This window comes from Ahaetulla prasina, chromosome 1, assembly GCF_028640845.1.
Source record: "Ahaetulla prasina isolate Xishuangbanna chromosome 1, ASM2864084v1, whole genome shotgun sequence".
NCBI lineage: Eukaryota > Metazoa > Chordata > Lepidosauria > Squamata > Colubridae > Ahaetulla > Ahaetulla prasina.
In genome coordinates, this window is record NC_080539.1 from 20581998 (window position 1) to 20599657 (window position 17660).

The 17660-nt window shown below is 38.5% G+C and overlaps 1 protein-coding gene across 1 annotated transcript in view; it reads right to left on the bottom strand.

Moving 5' to 3' along the window:
* Positions 1–17660, bottom strand: part of SPNS2 (SPNS lysolipid transporter 2, sphingosine-1-phosphate) — a 145249-nt gene that overhangs the window by 26606 nt on the left and 100983 nt on the right. The window contains exon 4 of the mRNA XM_058164339.1: positions 2925–3076. Within this exon, the coding sequence (XP_058020322.1) occupies positions 2925–3076 (152 nt within the window). The remainder of the gene's footprint in view (positions 1–2924; positions 3077–17660) is intronic.

Here is a 17660-nt window from a genome sequence, read left to right on the forward strand (position 1 = left end):
GTGTGAGAAAGGCAGAAAAGGGTGTGATTTGGAGTTCATAGTTCATCAGATAATCAATCAAATCAACAAACAAACAAACAGAAAACAGTACCCTAATTAAGGAAATACCACGAAGAAAACCACACCCTCATCAGCAGTGGCAGGGCAAGCTACTGCATTTAAACTGAAAGAAAATCTCATATTCTCTCATACAGATGATTTTATCTAGCTGGGTAATGAAACATCTGCAAGCAAACAACCAGGATGAGAGAGCATCAAGGACTCCACTATTTGTAGTTCAGCCCAAAACAAATATGTGAAGTTCCAACACAGGGTACCAATGACTTACCGGTCCTGCATATACAACGTGTTTAACCTGATCAGCCATTAACTGGATCAGAAATGTACCTGGAGATCCAGAAATATATGATCAAACTAATCGTATCAGAAGTTCCTTTTTGGGGAGTGCAAACATTCTTTCCTCTTTCTCCAGGGAGTATTTGAGAGTTGGAGTAAAGTACAGTAGAAGCCTAGTAGACGTGATTTTGGATAGGTTAGAATGTGTAAGCATTGGGCATTTTTGTTACAGTTTTTATGTTTTCATTTTTTTTTCCTGAGAGCCATTCAGGGTTATGGTATTTAAGATGGGCAGTTATATAAGTCCAATCAATCAATCAATCAATCAATCTCTTTTGAGGACTGGAAAAATACCCCACTGGATAAAAATCAGCTGTTTGCATGAGACACCTGACTGAATGCATTTTAACTCATATACATGGCAATTTTGAGTAAATGCTGTTCATCCCCCCCCACACTTAAATTCAGAATGCTTGTATGGTCCACTAACCCTACACATAATCCACTTAATCATGGTGTACTTCTAATGCAAGCGGTAGAATAGTGTATCTGGCGACATCACCATGATTTATTTAACCAGATTAGAAAAGCCATAGCCGCTGCATTTGCACAACAGACAAAACATGGTGAGCTTTGACCCCGAGAAGAGTTTTCTGTGCTTTAATATGTTGTGGAAATCCAGTCAAATTGATTGGTCCCTATTATTGTTCAACTTCCAGAAAACAGATTACCTCAGAAACCAAGCAAAACATGTACGAATTAAATCACTGAAGACCCCTCTTGGTCATTCATTCAGACTGCCATTTCAGCAAGTTTATTCAGAAGTTCACCGCTATCAGGTATACATAGAAAATGGAGCAGTGGGCTGATGATCCCAGGATCTTTCCTAGTGGTTTTTGAACTGAGGCTAGGGAGACCCAGGTCAAGTCACCGAATGAGTTTAACCCAATTCTTCCCTTTCTTCAGCCACATTTACTTACAGGGATGAAAAGGAAAGAAAGAAAGCCCAATAAATGCTGCCTGGCATTGCTAGAGGAAAAGCAGAAAAAAAAATACAATTTTTGAGCCGTGGTGGTGCAGTGGTTAGAGTGCAGTACTGCAGGCTATTTCTGCTGACTGCCAGCTGCCTGCAACTTGGCAGTTCAAATCTCACCAGGCTCAAAGTTGACTCAGCCTTCCATCCTTCCGAGGTGGATAAAATGGTAACCCAGATTGTTGGGGGCAATAGGCTGACTCTGTAAAGCGCTTAGAGAGGGCTGTAAAAGCACTATGAAGCGGTATATAAGTGTAAGTGCTATTGCTATTTGTTATTAACACAAATAATCTGGCACGTCGTGTGTCTTGTGATTATAACTCATCTGCATCCTCCAAATAAGTACAATTTAAGATGACCAAAGAAAATTTGAGTAATCACTACATTTCATATCCTCTTTTATTTCTCTTTGAGCCTTTCAGAAAATAACAAGCAAATGAGAGGTATAGGATTAATGACGAAGAGGGCCCCCCACTTAGAAATAGGAACCCAATTAGTGTTTTTAGCCAAAGCATAATGATTTTTATTTATTGAACTCTCTCAGATAGTTTTTCTTCAAATGTCTCAGCTAGTTCATTTATTGAACCATCTTAGATCCTTATTTATTGAACTAAGGTTAACGGAGGTTATCAAGTAACTAAGTTACATAATTCCATTAGGCATAGAACAACAGGTATAAAATCTGATAAAAAGTAGATTGTAAGTTCATTAATGTCCTATCTACATATATAAAATGTGCATCCATCCTATCATTCCAGGGACTTGAGGTGACCAATAGCAAACTAACAAATAAACCTTATGGAACAATATAATAAAAAATTGGAATAGCAAAACATAACATAAACTCCAAGTTAAAAACACTCAGATACGTTTTTTAAAAAATAAATAAAGTTGTAGGGAAGAAGAATACAGTATCCTATGAAAATTTACAGAAATCATATGTATTTTGAGTTATATGTCTTTTGCAACTGTGGTTCCAAACTACCTGCTGTTTTAGTACATCAAATTATTTTGGTATTACCATACCAATTTAGGGCTTCATTGCTCCATAAAATGGCTCCAGATATAAAATTTTCAAGGATAGCTAACATCACATAACAACATCTATAGCAAAATCGCTCTATGTGGAGCCCCCTTTAATATTTTCAGCCAGCCAGCTGGCCATTAATAGTTTTTTCAAACTTGTAATATTCCCTGCTTCTGACTGACTGAATTTTCTGAATCTTAAAGCAATGCCAGGAACGTACCTCAATTTTCCTGCTGCAGACTAACAGGGCTAATCTAAAGGAACTGTGTGTTGAAGATGAAAGGTTTACATCAGGGATGTCCAAACTTGGCCCCTTGAAGAGTGGTGGACTTCAACTCCCAGAATTCTCCAACTAGCAACTTGCTTAAATTTATAGCTCATGCTGGCTGGGGAATTCTGGGAGTTGAAGTCCACCACTCTCCAAAGGGCCAAGTTTGGACACCCCTGGTTTACATCTTGAAAAAAGAAATGAATTAGACCAGACAAGACATGAAATTTAGCAAGGATATATATTAAACAAGTAAATACCTGCCCAGAGGAATTGCAAAATAAAAGACCGACAGCATAAGTGTCCGAGTGTTTTTGGTGAAGAGATCTCCGATAATAGTTGGAGCGATGGTAGAGTAACTAGCTTCACCGATGCCAACCAAACCTCGGGAGAGGACAAACAGCCAAAAGTACTGCAAAAGTCAGAGGGGAAAAAAAACAAATCAGTATTTTCATTGTTAATACAATTTCCACAGCTATCAAAAACTCTGTGCCTTGGTTACACACACACACACACACACACACACACACACACACACACACACACACACCTCATAATGATCCAGGAAGTTCAATGGAGGAATTGATTAGCTTAGAAACTATGATGCATCCCTAGGGAGTAATAGTCTTAGTGCGGTGGTTTCATGCATCGTTATGCTTAGAGGCATTTAATGGCACCCAACAAATCCCTGGCTTCTCTCAATAATTTCAAACAAGGAAGAGGGACTTTACAAGATAACAGGGTGGGTTGAGATATTGTATAAGGTTTGTGGCCATCAGTGTTTCTCAACCTTGGCCACTTGAAAATATGTGGACTTCAAGTCCCAGAATTCCCCAGCCAGTGAATGCAAATGCTGGCTGGGGAATTCTGGGAGTTGAAGTCCATACATCTTCAAGCAGCCAAGGTTGAGAAACACTGATGTCGATGATGAGAATTAGAATAGAATAGAATAGAATAGAATTTTATTGGCCAAGTGTGATTGGACACACAAGGAATTTGTCTTGGTGCATATGCTCTCAGTGTACATAAAAGAAAAGATAAGTTCATCAAGGTACGTTCATCAAGGTACGAATTGAAACGTCTTCAAAGAAAAACCAGAAAGTCCAGTTGCCTCTTGAAAAGGGACGACTGATGTAGAATATTATAAAGGCTGCCAGCTTTCTCAGCAGTATTGAAAACTGAGGTTACAAGTGAAAATTAAAAGGGAGATGGAAGAAGGAAATATGTAATTAACACAAGCCAAGCTCACACAATGTCCAAGACACACTATATCCTGTCTGATTTCAGTTTGATATGGTGTGCGTGTGAACCAGGCTTACATGGCTTGCAAAATCCTATTTTATGGCTTAGCTTTTGTGTCAAGTTGTCCTCTATAGCTTGTCCAAGAAATCACAATTAAATGAAACTTTGCTTTTTGAGTATCCCAAGTCAAGACTGCTTTCCCCCACCCTTAAAAGCTACCAAGATTCTACCACCTGTCTCAAAGCAGGTAAAATTTGCTATCCAGCACCTTGGTTAAGCCCCATGGACAAATAAGTCTTCACCTTTCCTTCTCCAAGAGTCTACAGCCCCACCTTGATATCCCCTTTTGAGAGCAGCAATGTTACCACATGCCCCATAATTATAGGTCTAATTAAATGTCTCCAGCTGTCCTTGTCATACAGTAGACAGATGTGCGTAGGCTGAACCCTAAAAACAGAAAGCAAACTTGTGACTCAGGGCCATTTAATGACTGTTCATTACCCAATGCTAAACCACTCTAGAATATCAAGCAGATTTGCTGATGCCTAGGGAAGCCAAGGCTCATTTTAAAATAAACGGTGATGTTCAAGAAAAATGTGGAACGTGAGTTAATCAGGCAACAAGAAGAAAGAGGGTGGTGAATTTTTAATTTTGTACATCGTGTCTCCACAAATGAAGAAGTTTGTGTATATGCATAGAGATACATGTACCTAAAGATATTTTGTTCAGAAGAGAGAGATGTTAGCAAAATTAAAATGGAAAGGACAATCAATGTAAGGATTTTTCCTTCCCATTAAATAGTATAATTCAGAAATCCCCCACTGAAGCTGAATGGCAGGAGATTCAGAATGATGTACAATTAATCTATGGCACTCACTGCTACAAGATGCAGGAATAGTCATCAATTTAGGCAGCTTTAAAGGTGATTAAACAAGTTGTTGGAAGATACACACACACACAGAGAAAGCAAATGTATAAAGGATAGGATGTAAAATCATAGAAATGTAGACTTGGAAGAGACTCCAAGGACCAAAGAGCCGAGGTGGCGCAGTGTTTAGATTGCAGTACTGCAGGCTACTTCAGGTGACTGCTAGCTGCAGTTTGACAGTTCAAATCTTACCGGCTCAAGGTTGACTCAGCCTTCCATCCTTCTGAGGTGGGTAAAATGAAGACCCAGATTGTTGGGGACAAATATGCTGACTCTGTAAACTGTTTAGAGAGGGCTGTAAAAGCACTATGAAGCGGTATATAAGTCTAAGTGTTATTGTATTACTATCATCTGATTCAACCCTCTCTACTATGCAAGAAAACATACTAAACTATCCATAGGAGAACCTTAACCTCAATACTGCACAAGTCAAAAAGAGGGCTGGGAAAATATTTACAGACCCCTCACATCCTGGACATGAACTGTTTCAACTCCTACCCTCAAAACGATGCTATAGAGCACTGCACACAAGAACAACTAAACACAAGAACAGTTTTTTCCCGAACGCCATCACTCTGCTAAACAAATAATTCCCTCAACACTGTCAAACTATTTACTAAATCTGCATTACTATTAATCTTCTCATCGTTCTCATCACCCATCTCCTTCCATTTATCTAAAATGGACAGCTAACATCAAAAACATCATTAAAAAAGGAAAACAAAGAATGTTCTTTCTGCGCCAACTCAGTAAGCTCAAACTGCCCAAGGAGCTGCTGATTCAGTTCTACAGAGGAATTACTGAATCTGTCATTTGCACCTCTATAACTGTCTGGTTTGGTTCTGCAACCCAACAAGAAAAACACAGACTTCAGAAGATAATTAGAACTGCAGAAAAAATAATTGCTACCAACCTGCCTTCCATTGAGGACCTGTATACTGCACGAATCAAGAAGTGGCCCGTGAAAATATTTACAGACCCCTCGCATCCTGGACATAAACTGTTTCAACTCCTACTCTCAAAACGACATTATAGAGCACTGCACACCAGAACAACTAGACACAAGAACAGTTTTTTCCCAAAGGCCATCACTCTGCTAAACAAATAATTCCATCAACACTGTCAAACTATATACTGAATCTGCACTACTATTAATCGTTTCATAATTCCCATCACCAATCTCTTTCCACTTATGACTGTATGACTATAACTTGTTGCTGGCAATCCTTATGATTTATATTGATATATTGACTATCAATTGTGTTGTAAATGTTGTACCTTGATGAACGTATCTTTTCTTTTATGTACATTGAGAGCATATGCACCAAGACAAATTCCTTGTGTGTCCAATCACACTTGGCCAATAAAAATTCTATTCTATTCTATTCTATTATGACTGTATGATTAACTTTGTTGCTTGTATCCTTATGATTTATATTGATATCGATTGTTTCCTGACTGCTTATTTGTAGCCTATGACTATCATTAAGTGTTGTATCATTAAGTGTTAAATTTGTACCCTATGACTATCATTAAGTGTTGTAAGTGTTGTACCTTGATGAAGGTATCTTTTGTTTTAGGTACACTGAGAGCATATGCACCAAGACAAATTCCTTGTGTCCAATCACACTTGGCCAATAAAAAAATCTATTCTATTCTATTCTATTCTATTCTATTCTATTCTATTCTATTCTATTCTATTCTATTCTATTCTATTCTAATAGGCAGACTGTTCCATTGTTGTAAAGATCTCACCATGAGAAAGGTCTTTCTTATAGTGGGGTTAATATATCTAATATATTGTTACATTAACTTCTCCAAGTTAATGATAATATAGCTCAGAATTCCATCTCCTAGGCGTTAAGCATGGAGACCTAAGATGGCACTAAGATGAAATGAGGTAACCGTTTTTTAATTATAAGAAAAAAACACCTTGCTATTTAATGACAGTGAACCTTTATTTTAACAAACCAACCAGGGGGTGGGTGGGGGATGTGATATTCTCTAAAGTCCAACAAATGGAAGAATATGACATTGTTGTGATACAAATATTGCAAATTATATCATTTGCACCATTAGCATGGTGATGTTATTGACATAACTGCATCACTATGCCAATGCCATAAATCATGATAGGATTTGGTCAATTGCATGCAGAATCCATTGTATCAAGAGCTATAAAACTGAAGTTTCACTGTATTTTTTTTGATTTTCAGTGATGTTTGTTAGTCTTTTGGAGGCTAGCAGGATAAACATATTTCAACCAATTAAACAAGTAGATTATTTCTTTCTGTTTTTAAAAACAGAAACTTCCTTGAGACATCAGAGCATTTATGCCATAATATACTCACTGTTTATGTAAGCAATCCATAGGTATTTTTGGACAAGGTTCTTAATAACAGAATAACAAAACTGATCAATGATGAATAGAGTAGAGTAGAGTAGAGTACAGTAGGGTAGGGTAGGGTAGGGTAGAATAGAATAGAATAGAATAGAATAGAATAGAATAGAATAGAATAGAATAGAATAGAATTAATTGGAAGAGATCTTGGAGGTCTTATAGTCCAACTCCCTGCTCAGGCAAGAAACCCTATACCATTTCAGACAAATAGGGGCCGGTTTAGCTCACGCTGGTAAAGCCTGTTATTAAGAACACAGTAGCCTGCAATTACTGCAGGTTCGAGCCCGGCCCAAGGTTGACTCAGCCTTCCATCCTTTATAAGGTAGGTAAAATGAGGACCCAGATTGTTGGGGGGGGCAATAAGTTGACTTTGTAAAAATATACAAATAGAATGAGACTATTGCCTTATACACTGTAAGCCGCCCTGAGTCTTCGGAGAAGGGCGGGGTATAAATGTAAACAAAAAAAAAATGGTTGTCCAGTCTCTTCTTAAAAACTTCCAGTGTTGGAGCACCCACAACTTCTGGAGGCAAATTGTTCCACTGATTGATTCTTCTAACTGTCAGGAAATTTTCCTTAGTTCTAAGTTGTTTCTCTCCTTGATTAGTTTCCACCCATTGCTTTTTGTCCTACCCTCAGGTGCTTTGGAGAATAGCTTGATTCCCTCTTCTTTGTGGCAACATCTGACATATTGGAACCATTTTTTATATGTTTTAGCCTTCAGTCCCCTAATCATGTTTGTTGCTCTTCTCTGCATTCTTTCTAGAGTCTCAACATTTTATCACAGTGGTCTGTCTCAAGATGCTGCAAGCAACCATTCACTACTCTCCAAAAACTTCAGAAGTGAGCCTTGCATATTGATTCAGCTTTTTCTAAATATTGTTATCCAGCTGTTTACTTGGATGGAGGAAGTGGGGCGGGGAATCAGCCAATAATACCCGTTGCTGAGATCTCATTGTAAGGAAAGTAACTCCTGCTTCTGCTAACTCAACAAAGTGCTTGAGAATAATGAAAGCCATGGATCAAATCAACTTGCTGACATACAAGAAGATGCTCACCACAGATGATGTTACCTAGTTTGATAATGAAATGTAAGAAAACAATCAAGTTCGAAGAACATGAAGGAGCACCAAGATGTTCCCTTTAACTGAGTCAATTGGTTATCCATGCCCTGCTTCACAATATTCCAATATGTTCTTCTCCCTCCTGAGCGTTTTCCTTACTTCTTTGCATCTCGTTCTACCATTTTGTTGCAATAAAGAAACCTTTAGAATATGCCAATTAAACAAACCCTGCTACCTTCTGTTTTCAAAATTAAGTGCATGGGAGGTTGCATTCTTTGGAAAATAAGATAATGACTATGGTTGAGTTTATGGGTGCTTTTCCAGCCCTTTCATTTTCTATGCTGTTTTCAAACTTTATTTTTAAAATCCTGAAATATAATCCAAACTTGAGTATGTACTGAATAATTTTATGTAAGCCATGCAGCAACTGCTCTTAGCAAAGACCAGGGGATGTTTTTCAGTAGAAACCTACAGAATAAGCGGTAAGGAGATAGGAACAAGTGGCTCTCGATATTTCTCTAATTTAGAGAAAGACTCAAGAGCTTGACCTTAATTCATTCTGGCTCTTTGACAGTCACATACTGAAGGCCAATGGGTGACCTAGAGCTTTGACAACATCATACTGATGGCAACATCTTCAATTATTTCAATCACAAAGCCAGCAAAATCGGTTATCACTCTTTCTCTTAAACTGACTGGATTAAAGCAGCTACCAAAAACAGAGGGTCTGTGTCTAGGAATGAAAAGAGAACAAGGCAAAATAACAGCCACAGTTTTGGAGGGTGTGATAGAAGTCATCTTAAGCACCAAAGAATTGTCTCTTTCAATGGGATAATCTGGCTAATGCTGTTCTCTCACTTTGCATCTTGTTCAGTTAAATGCTTTACCACCTAAATACATATGCATTATTGGATTTATGCTAAAGACACAGTTCTGACTGTTCATATACTGATGTGATATAACTCAAGCAAGCAAGTAATCCATACTTTATTAATATCTTAACAAGTTCTTGTCTTGCTCCTTTTGCTCTGCTTCCCAAGTAGTTCACAAAATGAGAATTGCATTCTTGCTTCCCAAAAGATTTGTGGCTACTGACAAAATGATAATCTGGTGAAGTATGTCTAAAGCCCAAAGGCAATAGTCTTATTGTCTCAAAAAGGCACATGATCCTTAAATCCTGGGTCATGAAGCATTAGAAAGACCCATATGATGTGATTGAGGCTTCAAAAATGTGTGTGGATATGTGAGTGCGTAAAATGTCTGGATTTCGTGCATTTGATTCCACATTTTTTAAATAATAAAAAAAAACCTGTAGTGTTTCTTTTGATGCTTTTCACCTTTGGGAGCAAAGCATTCCAAGGAGTGATACCATAAGAACACAAATGGAACAGAGTATATGGTATGCATGAAGAAAACCAGATTCCCAGAATCTTTTGTTAAGAAGATGACAAGGAACAGAAGTGGAAAAGATTATCCTTTTCATTTAACCCGTACAAATGGCCCTGCTGGATCTTAAGTTTATGCATTCAGAACTGCATAATAGAGATCTTTTTCTGCAAAGTTGTGGCCTATTTTAAAAAATAACTGAAAAGTTCAAATGTGCAAAGTGCACAGTGATAAAAATGGTAAGAAGTCTAGATACCATGTCCCAGAAGAAAAAGTAGTAACAACGTGGAAATATGTAGCCTGAAGATGAGACAGTTAAGAAGAAATAGGACAGCCATTCTCAAGCTCAGAAGAAAGATCTTACAAATGAAGGAGCAAATTTGGAATCTGTTCCTTCAGAAAGTAGGTCCCAAATTAACAAAATCAAATTGCAAAATAAGGACTAGAGATGATTGATGATGATTGATGCTCTGCTAAACAAATAATTCCATCAACACTGTCAAACTATTTACTGAATCTGCAGTACTATTAATCGTCTCATAGTTCCCATCACCAATCTCTTTCCACTTATGACTGTATGACTATAACTTGTTGCTGGCAATCCTTATGATTTATATTGATATATTGACCATCAATTGTGTTGTAAATGTTGTACCTTGATGAACGTATCTTTTCTTTTATGTACACTGAGAGCATATGCACCAAGACAAATTCCTTGTGTGTCCAATCACACTTGGCCAATAAAATTCTATTCTATTCTATTCTGTTACTGAGATGATTGTCTTAGAACACAAAAGATTCTAATCACAGTAAAGAATGGATAGCACTTTTCAAAAACACAGTAGTACTTAATTTCCAATGCTAACAGGGGTTTGAGGTGGCTATATTTATCCTTCCTCTGCTATGATTTTTAGAAAAGAATAGAATAGAATAGAATAGAATAGAATAGAATAGAATAGAATAGACTAATAATAATAATAACACTAAGTTATAAATCATAGCCTGATTAAGCTAAGAAAAAAGTAAAAGAAATATTGTGTGTTTTATGTGTGCCTCCAACTTATTATACAACAAGGGAGGAGTTTAAGGCATAGCATCCTCTTTGGAGAATTTTAAAAAATTAGAGAACTTGTAGCAGTTGACAATCCAGGGGTTTGACTCAGCTTCAAATGGTCATGTGAGGCTTTAGCTCAGTGGCAGAGCTCTACATTTAGTACCAAGGAATGCTTCAGTTTCATTCCTTGAGATCTCTGATTAAAGGACTTACTCTGCTAGGATTGGTGAAAACTTCTAACCAGGACAACAGAAGTAATGTATCAGTAATAAGAGGCAAATTCATAACCAATATGTTGCTGATTGTCCCATATATCCATTGCTTATATTTCCATTGCTTCCTTCAGCATTAATAATATTTTGCAAAACAAATTTATATGGGAGCAAATCAAAACAAAACCAGACAAATGGTTGTTCAATCTCTTCTTAAAAACATCCAGTTTCCACCCACAATTTCTAAAGGCAAGCAGTTCCACTGATTGTTCAATTAGGAAATTTTTTTGATTACTTTCCCCATCCATTACTTCTTGTCCTGCCTCCAGGTGCTTTAGAGAATAGCTTGATTAATAGCATGTTTTTTTTTATACCAAATTCACCAAAAATGAAATGGAATTCAAAATTCTACCAATGAAATAATGAAGGATATCAAAATGCCTGTATGCCACAAGCGAGCTGTGTGGGTTTTTTTTAAAAAGAAACTGCTAATGAACTTTGTTGACAGTAGCAGCCGCAGCTGTTGCTACAGCTACACTCCCCCCCTTCTACTGAAATTTCAGGAACCAGCACTAACACCTGGACAAGGGTCATGAGCAATGAATGAACTGGTAAGATATTTGACTGAGTTTCAGCTTGTTTCTTCCCCCATCTCAGATCTGTGCCCTCCCCTCGTATACAGGCGAAGGAAGAATAGTATTTGACAACTTGCCTGTTTAGACAGAGCCCTCTGCTTTCACAGACAGCTATGCAGATGCTGTATGATGGGCAGTCAAAATGATTTTCAAAGAAAGAAAGAAGGAAGGAAGCACAGACTCTGGAATCAGGCAGGCCATCAAATCTACACTGGTATTTTAAAGTAATTCCAGGCTCTATGAAAAAATTACAGTCTTTTGTTTGTCCACAAGCGGCCAAGATATCAAAATGTGTGGTTATCTCCAAATGACAAAACTCTGATTTTAACCAGCCACAATTTTTTTTTTATTTTGTCACAACAATATACACAAGCATCAACATAAAATAACTACATATCATATAAGGATATATATGAGCAAAAGTATGCAATAACTATATTAATTTGATATAATGAAAGGAAACAATAGGACAGGAACGGTAGGCACTTTTGTGCTCTTATGCACGCCCCTTATAGTCCTTTTAGGAAATTAGTCAACTCTCCAATGCAATCAACAGTATATAACATGTTTCTGGGACCCTTGGTTGTCTCTGAGCTTCTGGTGGTCTCTCATGAGCCTTGTCCAGTTCTTAGTGTCGTTTTCTTACAGACATTTATTACCAAACTAGGTAATGTTTTCAGTGGTAGGAAAGAGTCGGGTTTGCTCTCCATTTATATTCTAATCTACTGGCTTGGTGTTGGTGGGAGAATTCTTGGTGGTTCATGCTGTTTACTGTTAGCTTGTTTGTTTGAGTTAGTATTTCCTTGATTGTTGGTCTAGTGCAGGGGTGTCAAACTCAAGGCCTGCGAGCCGGATTCGGTCCACAGGGTGCTTAGATCTGGCTGGCGGGGCCACCCTGGCAACAGCAAAGGACTGGCCTGTAGTGTCTTTGCCAATGAAAACGGAGCTTGGGAGGGCCGCACGTGGCCCTCCCGAGCTCTGTTTTCGACCACGATGACCTCCTGCAGCCCTCTGCCAGTGAAAACAGAACTTGGAAGGGCTGCATGAGGCCTTCCCAAGCTCCGTTTTCGCTGGCACTGTGGGCTGGTCCTTCACTGTTTGCAGGGTGGCCCCGCAGGTCAAATCTAAGCACCCCGAGGGCAGGATCTGGCCTGCAGGCCTTGAATTTGATACCCCCTCATCTAGAACAGGGGTCCTGAAGCATGGTCAGCTCAATGTCACTCATGTCGGGGGACACCTGTGGTGGCCTGAATGGGGCTGGGGAGTATGAGTGATGTCGAGCTGGCCATGCCCACACCGGCCATTTTTTTTAACAGAGTTGGAAGGGACCTTGCAGGTCATCTAGTCCAACCCCCTGCCCAAGCAGGAGAGCCTACATCTGGCCTCTACCTAGAATCGAACTCACAACCTTCTGATTGGGAGGCAAGAGCTCCACCTCTAGGCCACCACAGCTCATGTCTACCCAGCCCCCCAAGGTCAAAAACAACCCTGATGCGGCCCTCAATTGCTCCATGCCCTGCCCTCTAGAAAATGGAGACACAATTGTAATTATTTTTCTTGTTCCTGAACTTTGTGACCACATTCTATGTCTTTTTGATATCTCTAACATACAATATTTTGTATGACATACCTGGTCTAGTGTTAATCTTGGTGTTAGTCTCTCCTGATTTGGATTTGATTGCTGGTGAGGAGATGTTTGGTCTTTTTGTTTAGCAGGTTTTTTGACTGTCTTTTGAATGGTGTGTAGATGTTGCTTATCTCTATGTGCTTGTTGATGGCTAATTTGTCTGAGTGCCAGCTTCCAGAATTCCCTAGCATTTTTATAATATGTCCACATATAATTAAAGTGGAATTGTGCATTTCTAGGAGATGAAGGCAGAAAATCTAGAATATGCTGCTTTGCAGTGACAATGTTGGCACTTTGGAAAAGTCTCTTAGCTCAGAGATTAGCTTCCTCCCTGATGAATTGATATTAAAAACTAAGCTCTTCTCTGACGATAAATATAAAAAAACTGAAGTTATTCTGGAAAGTGTTCCACTTAAATTCATGATTACTTCATCTTCTATTCTTTCATTCTGGGAGGGAGTTTATGATTTCATGATGCAGATTTATTTTTTTTAAGTTGATTGATACTGCTGATGCTTTAATTAAAAAAATATTCTGAAGGTCACCAAAATTCTTTCAATTGTGGTGGAATATAAATGATAAACAGATAACTGCTTGATTTTTTAAAAAGGTCCTGTGATAAATATGGAAGAAGATGTTTAAATCTCACACCTTATGTTTTTAACACAAACCGATGGGTGACAAATGTTGCCTTAGAAGATATTCTCATGTGAAAGAGAAAGGAAAATCTCTTTAGGAATATTTTACCATATATTCATATATTCATCATATATTCAGGAATGTGCTTATGAGAAAGTTCATTCAGATTATAGAATCAATTAAGAATCCTATGATTAATTGACTTAACTGCCTAAGTCAGGTGTCAATTAAATTTACTGGAGGCTGTTACATTTAGCTTTTTGGCAGCCAGTTAGAACCAATGTCAGGTGATTACAATTCTCTCTTTGAAGGCTGTGTGCATTTCTGCTACATAATGAATTTTGCTTTTTTTTCTCGCTGTGTTATAACAAACTGTTGTTTTACCTTGCAAAAAAAAGGGATGTCTATTTATTCTGTTGATTTACAAGCCACCTTGAAAACAGCAAAGGAGGGATCAAAATAATCCAAAATAAAGTAATATGAAACGCCAACCAAATAGCATAAGGTCGTATTACTCACTCTGGGAACATAATCAGTACTGATTTGTGTCTCTGGGTTAGTTATAAAAGGACAACGAATACCTTGGAAGTATGGTTCCCTCTCCTTTGGTATGCAGTAACTATTTTCCAGGTTGGTTTTATTTACAAATAATGTACTTATCATATTGTAAACTGTCTTAGCATTTTTGATAATTTAGAATTTAGAATAACAGAGTTGGAGGGACCTTGGAGGTCTTCTAGTCCAACCCCCTGCTTAGGCAGGAAACCCTACACCACTTCAGACAAATGGTTATCCAACATCTTCTTAAAAACTTCCAGTGTTGGAGCATTCACAACTTCTGGAAGCAAGTTGTTCCACTGATTCATTGTTCTAACAGTCAGGAAATTTCTCCTTAGTTCTAAGTTGCTTCTCTCCTTGATTAGTTTGCATTCACTGTTTCTTGTCGTACCTTCAGGTGCTTTGGAGAACAGCCTGACTCCCTCTTCTTTGTGGCAGCCCCTGAGATATCGGAACACTGTTATGTCTCCCCTAGTCCTTCTTTTCATTAAACTAGACATACCCAGCTCCTGCAACTGTTCTTTATATGTTTTAGCCTCCAGTCCCCTAATCCTCTTTGTTGCTCTTCTCTGCACTCTTTCAAGAGTCTCAGCATCTTTTTTTACATCGTGGCAACCAAAACTGAATGCCGTATTCCAAGTGTGGCCTTACCAAGGCCTTATAAAGTGGCATTAACACTTCACGTGATCTTGTTTTTATCCCTCTGTTTATGCAGCCTAGAACTGTGTTGGCTTTTTTGGCAGCTGCTGCACATGGCTGGCTCATATTTAAATAACCATAGAACATAGCATAAACATCTCTCATTAACCCAAAAAACCTTGGAGCATGAGAATTGGCTCCAGTGTTAATTTTTTTATTTTATTTTATTTGAATTTATATCCCGCCCTTCTTCGAAGACTCAGGGCGGCTTACATTGTGTAAGGCCGCCCTGAGTCTTTGTGTAATCCCAGTAACTTAGCCTACCAACTGGAATGAAACCATCCCTGCATGCATTTTTCCCCTAGAAATAAATGTCCTGATGAGAGCAATGAAATGCCACTTTATTGACTCTTTTGGCAATAAAGGAAACTAAAACGATCTACCAGAGACTTGCCTGTTCGTATCCATGTTCATATCCATCTAATAACCACATGCCTGGGGCACACAAGGAGAGAAAGCAATTATCTTTATACCAGGCATCTGAGTTTTCTGAAAGCACCTGACTGGCTACTAGGCGAACAGGCAGGTAAATTAAACAGGAAGGTGATCCCTCCTCCCACTCATATAGACAGAAATTGTATTCTTCTAGATAGGGAATCGTTTGGTGTAGTGCACCAGGTTAGAAAGTGGGTGTGGGGGCTGTGAATTCTAGTCCTGCCTTAGGTATGAAACCAGGTGGATGACCTTGGGCCAGTCCCACTCTCTCAGGCCTAGGAAAGGGGCAATGTCTACCCACATCTGAAAAACCTTGCCCTACAGAAACTGTAGGGACTAATCCAACATTTACCAAGCATAAAAAAATTAGCCCAGATCAGTGATGGATTTCAGCAGGTTCTGACCAGTTCTGGAGAACCGGTAGGGGAAATTTTGAGTAGTTCGGAGAACTGGTAAATACCACCTCTGATTGGCCCACCCCTATTTATTCTCTGCCTCCCAAGTCCCAGCTAATTGGGAGGAAATAGGGATTTTGCAGTATCCTTCACCTGGAGTGGGGAGGGAATGGAGATTTTATAGTATCTTTCCCCTGCCACGCCCACCAAGCCATGGCCACAGAACCGGTAGTAAAAAAAATTTAAAACCCACCACTGGCCCAGATGTTTAGGCAACATTAGTTAGAGATGATGGAAACTTTAGATTGATACCTCTGGGGTGACCAGACAGAGGAAGACTATTACATTCTAAAAATGAAGTCATTCTGATTACAGTTTCTTAGGTAGCCAGAAGAGCAACACCCATATACAAAGAAATGCAACATCTATATTATGTCCCAATAGTAAAGAATTTAGGTAGCTCAGGATTGAACTGTGGAGTCCTTGGTGCTCTCTGAGGTTGGCTGTTTGCTTGCAGATGTTTCATTACCCAATTAGAGGTAACCTCATCTTTACAAGGGAGGGTGGGATTTGTTGCCTTTCCTAGGATATTCCATTCTATTCCCCCTTGCTTTCTCAGTTTCATACTGAGGTCTTCTGCATACTTAGTAGAAGAAAGCTTGATCGAATATGTGGGATTTTAAGTACAGGACACAAACGCCATCCTCCCTCACCCTGATGATGTTAGCTAGTAAGATAATGAAACATCTTCAAGCAAACAGCCAAGCTCAGAGACCACCAAGGGCTCTACAGTTTATATTAAGTGTCTCAATTAGCCCAGTGTGAACTGAGCATATTCAGTAGCTATAAATTTTTGATGGTGTGGGAAGAAGGAAGATAAAGCAAAGAAGACTAGAACAAAATATCCTGGGAAAGTGCATGCCACATTTTGTTTCCGACTTTACTTATACTCCCAACTGTCTGCATGAGATTACAAGAAGTCAAGGACATCAATGCTATAACTAAACTTATTTTGGAAAGCTCCAAGAAACCCTGTTCTCACAATGCACTGCATAGAAAAATCTTTACTACTTGTCAAAACAGTTCACTCCTCCCCACCTTCAAGAAATCTGCCAAGAAGACCAGAAATAAAGATTGTGTTCTACAGAAGGACTGAAACAAAAAAACAATGGCAATTTGCCATTCATTGCTTGCATATTAACAGCTTGAAGTGTTTTCTAGTGTCAAGCATTTTGCGTTATAAAAATGAAAGATGCTGGATGGAACATGAATTTTTTAGCACTGGGAGACTGGAGGGGGATGTCTTCTGGTTTTTACTGGTTAAAATGGAAAAAACATGAACATACTCAGTTGGGATCTGGTCATTTTAAGCAGCTGGTATCCTTGATCACAATACTTGAGATCACTGAATATTTATGATTTAATGATAATTATGCATGTATATAACTGTTGTTCATAAAGCAGGAAGAACATCTCTGACAGAAAATACTACCAAAATAACTGTTTTTTGTCTAAGTGCCATAGCTCCAGATCCCTGCAGCTCCTATCTTTCATTTCTATTTTGAGGCCCCCATGCCTATTTCTTGTTTCCTTCTGAATGAACATCACCAGTGGATTGAAAAACAAATGCTTAATTAAGGAAAAAAGAAGGGTGCTCTGAACATGAAAGGGTTGCATTAACCATTTGCAACTGGAAAAAAAAATCCACAAATATTTCATAA